Raw genomic sequence first — 12,639 nt, forward strand, 5'->3', positions numbered from 1 at the left:
TGAAGGTGAGATCTGTACTGAGTCACACCAAAGGGCTTCTGCTTCATGTCATCCGGTGAAAGCAGACAGGGTAAATCATATGATCCCATTTTGTTTAAAAAAAATACATACTACACACACGATACATATGTAGTTTGTTTATCCAGAAAGATAGGGGTTTGTCAAGATATAAACAAGGGTTTGGTGGAGATGGACAGGTGCTTTTTTTCTTACTTTTTTTAGTTCATAAAGAACAAGACAGTTGGTGTAATATAAAAATAAAATTTAAATAATCAAAAACAACAACAACGGAGGGTTTGTGGGGCTGCTCCACTTTGTGTCTTTCCAGGCAGTCTCCCCAGCCTCGCTGAATAGCAGGCAATGGTGGAGCCATCAGAGGAACTGCAGGCGGCAGGAGGGTGACCAGATGGGGGGCCTGGAGTCAGAAAACCCGTAGACTTGACCGCGAGGGCGGCCTCTGTCCAGTGACCCACCGCTGACCCAGCTCGGCCCACGCTGGGGTGAAGCAAGCCTGTCCTCACCCTGCAGCCCCTTCGCCGGGCACCCCCCAGGCCTCCGAGCAGGTGTCATCCAAGACCCCAGTGAAAATACACATCACCCGGGCCCTCCTTCACCCCCATTCACCGCAGCCCTGCCTCCCTGCGGTGGCGTTTTTTTTTTTTTTAATTTTTTTTTTTTTGTTTTTATTCATCTGAACTGGTTACAAAACCACACTCCCACGAATAACATAAATAATGGATAAGGTGTATGTGTGGGGGGAGGTAACGTTTTCAAAAAATTCCCGCAGGGCCCAGCAAGGCAGCAGCAAACGCATTTCTGCTGCATCATTTTTAACTGTTTGCAAACTTGCGCCCGGCGGATGCGCAGAGGCTGCAGCGACTCCTCGGCCAGGTGAGATTTGCTGGGAGGAGTTGAAAGGAGGGGGAGGTGGTCAGCAGCCGGGCTGGGCAGGTGGATGGAGAGGGGCCCGAAAAAGGGCGAGCGCGCTCGGCGCCGGCCCCGGCCTCGCATCCTCCGCCCTGCATCCGGCCGGCTCGGGGCCGGGGCTCCGGCCGCGGGGCGAGGCCCCTTTAAGAGCCCGCGCGCGCCCCCGGCCCGCGTGCGCACACTTTCCCTAGCAACCGCCCCGGGGGAGGGGAGGTCTTGGCAACGGCGCGGCCGCCGCGGGTCACGTGACGGCCCGCAGCTGGCACGCGAGCGCGCGCCCCGCCGGGGCCTGAGCGCTGCGGCGCGTGCGCGAGCGGTGCAGCACCGGCCGCGGGCGCGGGGAGTATTATGGGCTGTGGGTGCCGCTGAGCAAGATGGAGCTGTCTGCAGTGGGCGAGCGGGTCTTCGCGGCCGAGTCCATCATCAAGCGGCGGATCCGCAAGGTGAGCGGCCGCCCGGGGCGGGACGCGCCTCCCGCCGCCGGCGCCCGGCCGCGGGCTCTGGGGCTCCCGGTCCCGCTACCCGCGCCGCCCGCCCCGCGCCCTCCCCGCCCCCATCCGCGCTTCCGTCTGTTTTGCAGGGGCGCATCGAGTACCTGGTGAAGTGGAAGGGGTGGGCGATCAAGTGAGTGTGGGGGCCGCGCGGGGGGAGGGGCGGGGCCGGGCCGGTTTCCCCGGGGGTCCCCCGCGCCCCTCCCGGCGCCGGGCCGGCCCGTCTCACGCGCGTGCGGCCGCAGGTACAGCACCTGGGAGCCCGAGGAGAACATCCTGGACTCGCGGCTCATCGCGGCCTTCGAGCAGAAGTGAGTCGGGGCGGCGGGGGGCCGGGGCGGCGGGCGGGGGCCGGGGCGGGGCCGGGGCGGCGGGGCCGGGGAGCCGGGGGGAGCCGGGCGGCCGCGCGGAGCGGGGCCCAGGGAGGGGCTCGTTTGACCTCTGGCGTTTCTCGCCGCAGGGAGAGAGAGCGTGAGCTGTATGGGCCCAAGAAGAGGGGACCCAAACCCAAAACTTTCCTCCTGAAGGTAACCTGGCCCAGCCCCAGCAGCCCCCGCTCGGGCCCCTGCCCGGCGCGCGCGGGGCCTGCAGGGGAGGGACAGTCCGCGGCGCCGGCTGGCGGGCGGGCCTTCCCAGAGGGGCCCGGGCTGGGCAGCGGGAGGCCGGAGCCCCTGAGGAGCCGCTGGCAGCCGGCCCCGGCCAGCCTCGACGGAGGGGCCGGGGAGTGGGGTGCCACGGGGAGGCTATTCTTGGATGACAAACCGGGGCCTGGGAGGCTGGGGAGGGGCGCTGCTGAGGCCGGCGGGACGGCCCACCCAGGGGTGGCGGAAGGCCGCCTCTGCCCCTCCGCTTGCAGCTGGTAGGGTTTTACCTGGAGTGAGAACCCAACGCGGGCAGGGAGAGCGGGTTCCCCCCGCAGGCACCTGGGAGAGGAATTTGGGGACCACCTGCCTCCCCCGCCCCAGCGCCCCCCCCTCAGGGTTTGTGCCTGCTTCCAGCCTCGTTAGGGGCCCAACTTATATTTGACCTTAAATCGTCACACTTTGTTTATGACCCAGACTGTGCTGCTGGCTTCAGGGCGCTGAGCCTCATTCCCCTATCTCCTGTTTCTGGGGGGGTGCCAGTAAGGATGGGGGTGGGGGCAGTGCAAGCTTAGCACATTCGCCTTGGGGAGGGAGGGGGACCTAGCTCTAGAGGAAGCCATCTTAGAATGGGGGGGGCTACTTTATTTTATATATTTGTTGAGAAGGAACAGAGCCTGGGAATGGGAGGACCAGAGATCGGGGTGGCAGGTAAGACTGCAGGCAGACCTCCCTGGGTAACCACAGTCGCCCCATGAGTGCAGGTTGTCTCAGGGCCCCTACCTGCCCCTACAGCCTGTGACTTTGTCGCGGTTGGCACAGGAAGGATAGGGGGGGTTCCACAGAGAAGAGGCCTGGCAGTATGCAGAAATCCAGAATCACCAATGTGTCCGAGAAACACTCAAAGACCAAGGAGGGCGGGGTGGGCCTCTCCACCCCGCCCACCCCCCAAAGAGCTGTGCATATGTAAGGATTTGCTTTGGACTCGAAGCAGAAGTGAAAAAAGAAAGAGTTGGTTTCCAGAACTCTGTATTTCTGTGACATCCCCCACCCCCCACCTCTGCACTTCTTAGGGGGTCTCGGAGCAGCCTTAACCCTTGAGGCATCTTAGGAGGAAGGCCCGGGCGGCTGGAGGGCCGAGATGGCCTCTCAGTGCGGCCGCAGCACCCTCTAGCGGTGAAGCAAGTAATGACCATGAACCCTGACTCACAAGATGCCTTTTTAGTTTGGTTTTTGATAGCTCACCCTCCCGAGCTGGCCGTGGGTCTGAGCCAGTGCTGAGCCCCCCACGTGGGTTATTTCCTTTCATCCACCCAAGAACACGATGAAGTGGGGGAGTATCATCCCCATTTCACAGATGAGAAAAGTCAAGGTCCAGAGAGGGAAGTGACTTGTGAAGCCCCACCCCCCAGCTTCCTGTCTCTCTTCTTCACCTTCTCCCCCAGAGTCCACAGCAGGTTACAGGGGCAAGGTGGACACACACACAGGCCACTGGAGACTGCAGTTTGTGTGGCAGGGTGCAGAGAGGCAGGGCCAGGTGGTGTGAGTGAAGTGGGGGTGTGCTGGCCGGTGGAGGCACCTGGGGCTGGGCTGTGTACAGTAAACAGGGCTCGCTCCTTGCCGAGAACGGTTCTACAGGGATCAGGAGCCGGTGAGGATGGCATTACCCCATTTTACACAATGGGGAAACAGAGGCCGGAGAGCTTGACCCTTGCCTGTGTTCAGAGTCCAGTAGCATCTGGGTCTTTAGCCTCCCTGCCATCTGCACTAGTGCCCACCCCTCAGGGCCACGCCTTTCAGGGCCAGAGTGTGCTGAACACATCAGCTGCACCTTTTCAATTCACAGGCAGACCCAGGTCCTACCCTCAAACAATTCTCCACCTGGGGAGGACAGAGGAGGAGGACGAGTAAGCCAGCCCCTTTTTAAAAAATAGCAAAACTGCAGAATTTTAAAGTAAGGAATTTTTCTTGTAGGAAGTTTGGAAACCTTACATTTAAAACACATTGCTCACCGGCCGACCCCCATGCAGAAATCTAGTACTTAACGGGTACTTGCTGCATGTCAGCCACTGTGCGAAGCAGGTGGCAGCCTGATCAGAGAGGCCTGCCAAAGGCCCTGCTGGCAGCGCCAAGGAAAGGCTGGGCTCCCTGGCCTTCCTGTGGGAGGGTGCGCAGCCATAGCCTTCTGCGCTGCCACCTGCTGGCCAAAGGGAGTGTTCCCCAGGCAGCCCTCAGGTACTGGGTGAGGGCCCAGCACTACCAGAGACTCCACAGATCCCGCTTTCACAGACTCCAGGGGAAGGTGTCCTTGCCACCACCCCTTCTCCCCATGGACCAAGGCCCTCTCTGCCCACAGAGTTCCCACTGCAGAGGCCCGGGATTTCTGTAGGAGAATCATCTACCCCACTCTCCCATCCCCACCATTGATTTCGGTCCTGGCCCCCTGCGTCCTCTCCCCACCACATGCTCTCTGCCTGCTCTGTCCTGGCGGTGTCCTTTCAGCAGGCCACCTGGGCTCTGCTGCCGCCCGGGCACGATGGGGCTCGGGACACCCAGCGCACACTCAGCTTGGCCGGGATGGCCACACCCCCCAAGACTGGGGCCTGTGCCCCCCCTAATCTCCATTCCTCTAGGCCCCATACTGCCTCTTGCATGACCCTGTGTGCTAATTGCTTGTTGCTGGTGGTCCCCGTGGGGCACAGCCCCTCCCCCATAGAGGCTGTGTGGCCTAGTTCAGTCCCCAGCAGCTGGCATGTGCTCTCAGCTCTTGCTTTGGGAAGGAGATGCTGGCCGTGGAGGGTAGTGTGGTCAGTCTTGAGTTCCTTGCCTTGAACCTGGCTTCCCTGAGGGCCCTGCTACACCCACATCTCCCATGCGCTAACAGGTGAACTCCTGCAAAGGAGTTTCACCTGGTCTAGGTCCAGTGAGTTGCCTGGACCAGCATCCTGCCTGCTCACTGACTGCTGCTCTGCTGCTGGTCCCTAGGCCATCTTGGCACAGAGAATATGGTCCCATCTCTCAGTCCAGCCCCTCCAAACCCGTGTGTGTGTGTGTGGGGGGGTGGCTACCAACCAGGATTTAGGTGCTGGCTTCTAGTTCCCACTGGCACCGATTTGCTCGAACCCAGGCCCAGGCAAACGGAAGAATCAGACCCAGGAGGGGAAGTGCCAGGGGCTGGGAACAGAGGTCGGGCCAAGGGGCCAGGGGCCGCACCACAGGCAGGGTGGTCTACCTGGGAAGCAATTCTGCAGTGGAGCTGCGGGCTGTCGGGGGTGAAGGGACCCTGCAAATAGGTTAGGAGGACTAATCAGGGTGTGATTAGGTGCGCATCCCTCCTTTCTGGAGGGCTGCCAGGCTGGGCTGGCTCTTTCTCAGAGCCCCTGGTTGGTGGCCCTCCTGTGTCAGCAAGGACAGCCGCAGGTCCTGCTGCCCATTGGCCAGGCTCTGCGCGCCAGTGGTTCTTGAACCCGCTGGCACCCTCCGCCCACCGTGGGCACTTGCTGCAATTCTGACCTCGGTTTTCCTTTATTGCCAAGAAGGGGCCAGGGGTGCTCTCGGGAGGGTTTAGCTACAGACTGCCCTGGGGGGCGCGGGGCGGGGCAGCCCCCGCCACGGTCGCTCTGCCCGCAGGCGCGGGCCCAGGCCGAGGCCCTCCGCATCAGCGATGTGCACTTCTCCGTCAAGCCCGGCGCCAGCGCCTCCTCGCCCAAGCTGCACTCCAGCGCCGCCGTGCACCGGCTCAAGAAGGACATCCGCCGCTGCCACCGCATGTCCCGCCGGCCCCTGCCGCGCCCAGACCCGCAGGGCGGCAGCCCGGGCCTGCGCCCGCCCATCTCGCCCTTCTCGGAGACGGTGCGCATCATCAACCGCAAGGTGAAGCCGCGGGAGCCCAAGCGCAGCCGCATCATCCTGAACCTGAAGGTGATCGACAAGGGCGCCGGCGCGGGGGCCGCGGGGCAGGGCGCCGGCGGGGCCCTGGCCCGCCCCAAGGTCCCCTCGCGGAACCGCGTCATCGGCAAGAGCAAGAAGTTCAGCGAGAGCATCCTGCGCACGCAGATCCGCCACATGAAGTTCGGCTCCTTCTCGCTGTACAACAAGCCCCCGCCCGGCCCCGCGCAGCCCCCGCCCGCCGGCAAGGCCGACCTCGCGGCGCCCCCGGGCCCGGGGCTGCTGCTCGCGGCGCCCGCGGCCCCCTACGACGCCCGCAGCTCCAGCTCCTCGGGCTGCCCCTCGCCGGCACCGCCGTCCTCCGACCCGGACGACGCGCCCCCCAAGCTGCTCCCCGAGACCCGGAGCGCGCCGGCCCCCGACTGGCGGGAGCCCGAAGTGCTCGACCTGTCCCTGCCGCCCGAGGCGGGGGCCACCAGCCAGCGGGCGCCTCCCGAAGTCGCTGCTGCCGGCCCGGCTCTCCCCCCAGCCCCGGAGCCCCCCGGCGCCACCTCTGAGCCCGAGGCTGGGGACTGGCGCCCCGAGATGTCCCCCTGCTCCAACGTGGTTGTCACCGATGTCACCAGCAACCTCCTGACGGTCACTATCAAGGAGTTCTGCAACCCCGAGGATTTCGAGAAGGTGGCTGCTGGGGTGGCAGGTGCCACAGCTGCGGGTGGCAGCAGCGGGGCCAGCAAGTGAGGGGCCCAGCTAGGAGGGGGCCTTTGGGCGGGGCCCTCCTACCCAAAGTCATACCCTTGCTTCCGCCCACACCCTCAGACACCTCTGCCTGTGCTTTGCTTGTTCCAGTGGCTCGGTGTTGACCCGGGGAAGGGGCTGGGCAGCTGGCGCCCCTTGAGGCCCAGTGGTGGGGGGGTCTGGAGGGGGCCTGGGCACTGGGAAGTCCTCCCTCTTGTCTCAGCACCCTCCCTGCCCACACAGTGGGCCCCAGAACCTGGGCTTCAGCTGCTCCCCCACGTTCCTCCCTTGTTTCTCCCCAGCTTGCTTCCTGCTCTCGCACAGCATCTGACCTCTCGGTGCTAACCCGGCAGCTGCGGCCCCTTAGCAAGACCCCTACACAGCGGGGCCAGCCTGGGTGCAAAGCCCCGCGGGCTGAGGACCAGGCTGTCTGGGCCCTCCTTCCACAGCCGGCGGGCAGGCGGCTGGACTTGGGCCGATGCCTTGGGTCTTCCCACCAGTTTGGTTTCTGGAGGAGCCCCCAAGCCGGCCCCCTTGGTCCCTGGTGTCTTTCCTAAACCCCTTCTGGAAGGTGGGAGGAGCTAGCAGGGGCCTTGCCCCAACAGCCACCTCCCCGCCACCACGTGGCACCTAAAGGCCCTTCAGTTCTCTACCAAAGGTGCTTCAAGAACCCGCCATGGGAGCCTGCGCTGTGCGCCCGCTGCCCCCGCGTGTTCGTGCACTGGGTGCTGGGCCCACGCTTCCCGGAGTGGGGGCCTTTATGGTTCCTCACTGTAGGGCCATGGACGGGCCGCGCAGGCCTCAGCTCTGAACTTTCTGGGGAGGCTGGCCACCCCTTCCAGCCCGTGTGTGCTGGGGTCATGCACCCTGTGCCCTTCTCCTTTGGGGTAGTCAGCCCGAGCTGCCAGGCCTTCACTGCAGACACGGCTTGGTGGGGGCTGGGTTAGGGTTAGAGAGGGGAGACCCTCCAGCCCAGCTTCCCATTCCGTCGGGGCGTCGGGGGAGGAAGGAGGAAGCCCTGGGTCCCCGCCTGCCCTGCCCCCTCATCTGGGTTCTGACTGCCGAGGCGCTCTCAGCCCAGCCTGCCCCGTGCGGGGCTGCGGGGAGGCCTTCATGCTCTGCGCAGCTGCAGCTGCTTTTCCCCCTGCTGCGCCCAGGCGGCCCTGCCAGTGGCAGGGACCAGAGCCCCTTTGTTGGCCAGGCACTGGGAGGACCGGCCAGCCCGCCAGAGGAGGGGACGGAGGAGGGATGTGTTCTTTGGGAGAGCAAGGCTTGGGGGTGCCGCGGGAGGTGGCCATGCGAGCAGGCTGGGCCGCTGCCAGCGCCAGTTTGGCCTAAGCCACATGTTGGGGGCTGGAGGGAGGTGTCTCCCCCGAGCCACTTGCCAGCAATGGGTTGGGGCGGGGGAGGTGGCAGAGCTCCCCCAATTGAGTGACAAATGCCTTTTGTTCTGAGTAAGGAAAGATACTTTCTTCCAAGTCTCCCCCAGGGCCAGGGGCCAGGAGGCTGACCAGGGCCGCCCTTCCCCTTCCCCTCCCCTGCCTTTGTGTTGGCTCTGTGGCCGCCCAAGTGCCAAGTGGCTTCCCCCCAAATAAGGGCTGGTATTTCTCCTCTGTCCTTGGAGGTGATTTCCCCCTGCGCCCCCACCCCAGGTGAGCGACCACCTGGGTGCCAGTTACAGGTGTTTCCAGAGACCATAGAAATGTGTTTTCCTGAGAGTCCGTGTCATTCGTGACTTTTTTTGTAAAGAAGTTGTGTTTTCAGAGGTGATTTTATGACAGGAAAGTGAAAGAATTAGTTTTGCAAAAAAATTACAAAAAAAGAGGAAAAAAAAGAAATAGAAAAAAATATTGTGGGGTTCCTGTGGGGTGGGGGGCTCTGGGAGAACGATATTTAAAGAAAAAATAGTAACGCAGTGATTGCACAGGGGAGACAGCAGCGTTAGGATGGGGTGGGGGCCCGGTGGCGGCTCCTGGGGTCACAGCCAGCTGCCTCCTCCCTTGCCTGAGGCAGGGAGAGACCTCCCCACAGCCCTGGGCCGGACTCCACACCTGTCCTTCCTCGAAGGGGTGGATGGCAGCTGCTCCCAAGGGAACTAGCTAGAAGCTGCAGGGGCCAAGCAAGTCGAGGGGGAGGGAGAGTTTAGATTTGGGCAGGTGGGGGTCCCCAGGAAGGCTGATGAGTTGAGTGGCTTGGATTTCTTGCTGTCCTCCATTCGAACACCTGGTCCCTACTGCTGCCACCCCATGGGGGCATCTCCCCATCACCCCAAAGACCATGATACCCCTGAACTCCCCTGACTAAGTGGGGGTTATGGGCTCAGGGAGATGGGAGCTGTAGACACTGGGGAATCTTAGGTGGTGACCCTAAGGGATGGGGGGTAACCATTGGGAAAAGGGGTGAGTGCCCCGAGCCCCAAACCTGCGGTCCCACTGTGTGCACGCAGAGGGCATGCATGCGCACTGCTCCAATGGGGACAGCGCCCCTGCAGGACCTGAGCAGGCACCAGGTCAAGAGCAAGAGGAGCTTTACCTCTCTCCTGGGGTGGCTCAGAGCAGGGGTGGCTCAGAGCATGCCCCCCCACACTCTTGCACAGATCAGCCTCCCACCAGCCCTTCCTCCCTTACCCCCCAGCTGCTTTCCCGTTTGCCTAATTGCCAAGCAGAAGTTGCAGTCTTGTTTGCTTTATTTTTATATGTGAAATACCCCCTACCCCCAGCCTGATCCCCTTCCATGTTCAACATTGGTCGGGGCATCAGTCCTCTCCCCTTAAATGCCGTCACGTGTCATAGGAAACAGGTGAGGTCTGGTGTCTCTGGTCTGAGGTGGGAAAATGGGCCGCATCTCTTCCTTGTTCCCCTCTCTGACCCTCCCTTGCTCATGTGTGAGGTGGGTGTGTCTGCAGCAAGGCCTCTTGAAAAGCACTGCGGGGCCCAGGCAGCTGCTGAGGGTGGGTGGAGTCCGGGTTGCCGGCCCCCCAGGCTCCTGCACTTCTGGGCACAGAGGTCGGGGCCAGAGGAGCCCCATCCTCCCTCTGCTCTGTCAAGGTGATGACCCCAGGCTCAGTGTGAGGTGGGCAGAGTTGGGGTGGGTGGTCACCCCATCACAAAGAGGAGGGAACTGGGCCTCTGGGTGGCCTAGCTGCTTTGCTGGGTAAAGAGCCCAGGCTGCTCTGGCCTTATGGGGAAAACCCCTTTAAAAGGTGGGGGATAGGTCCTGGAGGCCCCACAAGTCCGGCAGTCAGGTGAGGGTCAACCCAGAGGAAACTCAGTGAAGGGACTGGGCCACGCCCAGCCTTGAGCCTCTGTGGGGATCCTTGGGCGTGTACCATGCACCTTTCCCACCCTTTGGGGTTTTTGTTTTGGGGTTGGTTTTTTTTTTTTTTTTTTTTTTTTTTTTTTTTTGCACTTGGCCCACGCCGGACAGTGGAGCCCGCCGGTCAGTCCACGTCCAGGCTCCATGCACTAGCCCAAGGCAGCCTCTCTGGGGCTTGTGTGGTGTAAGGAATCACTTTTAAAAGAAAGAAGGAGCGTGTTAAACAGTTTTTGTTTTTTCTCTGTCTGCATCTCCTCTCAGATTCAGAAAACCCTGAATCGAGTAAAACACCAAGAGGGGTGATCCCCAGCCCGACCCCCTGTCTTGGTGGGGGAAATGAGGGGACAGCCTGGGTGGGGACCAAGGAGCCCACGTCCTGGGCCTGCCTCCCCAGAAGGAATCGGGACCCCCTCCCACGTGAGTGAGCGCCTGCTGTATGCAGAGCTTCTGCTAGGCAGTGGGTGCTGATGGCCAAACGAGCCCCCCTGAAGGAGGCCAAGGCAGAAGGGACAGAGTGGCGAGGGCGGCCTCTGCTGCGGGCAGAGTGGAGACAGAGACTTCTTTTTGTTGGTTTTAATTTAAAAACACAAAGCCCTAAAGAAATGTATCTTATAATTTTTTTTTTTAATTTTCGAAAAGCTCATTTAATGAATTGTGCACGAATGAATTCTATATATATAAAGTATGCATATATAGCTCTATATTTGGGGAGGGCGCTGTCTCTTTCTTCTCTCTCATTTAAAACATGAAGTGCTGTTGCTGTTGTTTGTGGTTCAACCATTCAGCTCCCAGCTGGCTAAACCTTGCTTCCAGGGCTTAGAGATCAGAGACGAGCAGGGTGGGCAGGAGAGCAAGGGGGCACTGCCTGGGCCTGGGGGTGGGTCCCCAGCCCACCTACCCCTTGTCTGGAGGCTGCGGGTGAAGAAGGTGCCCGTTTGGGGTGTGGGTTTTGCTTCTGTTCTGGATTCGGTTTCTTCTGGGCCAGGGGAGGGGGCTTTGTGCCGATTTACTCTTGTCTTGTATGTTTTGTTCTGCTGCTCTTCAATATTGTATCAATGCCAGGAAGGGGGAGTGAAAAGCCTCTTTTGCCCCCCCAAATAAATCGTCACATTCCGAAGCTAAGATGTGGCCCCTGGGCTCAGAGTGTCTGTCTCTTATTTCTCCTGCTGTGATGGTCTTTAAAAAGCATCAGGCTCCAGGGGAAGGGAGGGGCGACTCCGCCCATTTCCAAGCGCTCCCCCACCCTAGTCTCTCCACCTGCCAACCTGTGAGTGCGCTCAGGTGAGTGCACCTACACAGATCAAGCTGAGCTGCTGGCTAGTCTTGAATCTGGAAAAGGCCTAGTAGGTGCTGGCCCCCAGTTGGAATCCCAGCACCCATAGCCAGGGGTCCTGTCACACTGGGTCCCTAACAAGCTGGTCACCCCGGAGCCCAGTTGAGAATAGACCAGGTGGGGGGCACAATTGTGGGACAATAACAAGGAACCTCCACTCCCAGCTCGGGGAAACACCAGTTTCCTGGGTGCTTGTGTGCCTCTCTGGTTAGAGACCAGCCTTGGGGAGCCCTCACCCAACAAGCACAGATCTTGGGGGTTCAAAAGCAGAGCCCCAGCCTCTCACACCTTCCCCAAGGCCACTGTTCTATCTCCTGCATCCACAGCCACCTGTTTGCCAGGCCTTAAGCAGGTGTTGGCCTCCGCCTCGCCCCTGACCCGCAGACCCTCATCCCACGTTTCCCATCCTGCAGGAGCTGCTTTGGCCAAGCCGCCTCCCTGGCCCGCCAGGCTCCATCCTCGCCTGCACCACCCTTCCCTCTGCCACACCAGCCACCAGTCTGGCCATCCCGGCCCCAAGCCTTTGGGCAGGGCTGGGCTGGGCAGGTGGTGGTCTGTGACCCTGGTAACCAAGGAGCTTGGAATCAACCCCTGCAAGGGTGAGACGGCCCTTGCCAAAAGAAATTGAGAACATAGCTGGGCTCCTGTGTCAGTGGAAGGACAAACGGGGGAGAAAACTCACCTCCTCACCCCCAAAAAAGTTGTCAGAGAAGTTGCCTGTCTCATGGTTGGCGCTGTTAGAAAAATAGAAATGAAATCTATCCCAAGAAAGTATGACTCTAGATCTTTCTGACACATACTTGAGGTTGAATTAGCCTTACCCACGTGGGTCAGAACCCTCAAGTCTGAAGCTAAATCTAAGACGCGAAGGTGGGGTGAGTTCCAGAGCATGTAGCAAATGCAGGCCTCTCTGGAGGCCAGTTCCACAAGAAAGACCACATGGATTCTCACAGATTAAATGCTCGTACACAAGAGCTCGCAATCCCAAACCACAAGACATACAAAGACACCGGCCACAAAGACACACAGTGGAACCACAGGCAGCCCACGGCAAGCCCCGCGTGAGGCTTGTCATTGTCAAGCACGCACTGAAGTTTCCCAGACACTAAGAAACTGGCATCACAGTGCACGATGTAAGGTAATTACGCTGAAAATCCGTGACAAGAACACAAAACCTCATTCCACGGACAGACCTTTTATTCCCCGGGGCTCCGCTCCCTCCTCAAGCCTCTGAAGCTTCTTAGAATGAGCTTCCGTGGGATGTGACACAGATGCAGCTGAGTTGAGGCTGGGTGGGAACAAGTCCCCTCTGATCCCTCTAGAGGGCCCCGGGGTCCTCATTAGAGCATCTCCCACCAAAGGCTTT

General features: G+C 60.9%; 1 protein-coding gene across 1 annotated transcript; it reads left to right on the plus strand.

The window, feature by feature from the left end:
- Nucleotides 1–1,222: 1,222 nt before the first annotated feature.
- Nucleotides 1,223–11,686, plus strand: CBX6 (chromobox 6). Its single transcript, XM_037513542.2, has 5 exons — nt 1,223–1,370; nt 1,508–1,551; nt 1,664–1,729; nt 1,879–1,945; nt 5,630–11,686. Exons 1-5 carry the CDS (start codon nt 1,302–1,304, stop codon nt 6,626–6,628), a joined length of 1,245 nt encoding a protein of 414 aa, XP_037369439.1. The 5' UTR covers nt 1,223–1,301; the 3' UTR covers nt 6,629–11,686.
- Nucleotides 11,687–12,639: the final 953 nt, after the last annotated feature.

The sequence above is a fragment of the Talpa occidentalis genome, unplaced genomic scaffold (assembly GCF_014898055.3).
Source record: "Talpa occidentalis isolate TD23 unplaced genomic scaffold, MPIMG_talOcc4v2.1 talOcc4.16, whole genome shotgun sequence".
Taxonomy (NCBI): domain Eukaryota; kingdom Metazoa; phylum Chordata; class Mammalia; order Eulipotyphla; family Talpidae; genus Talpa; species Talpa occidentalis.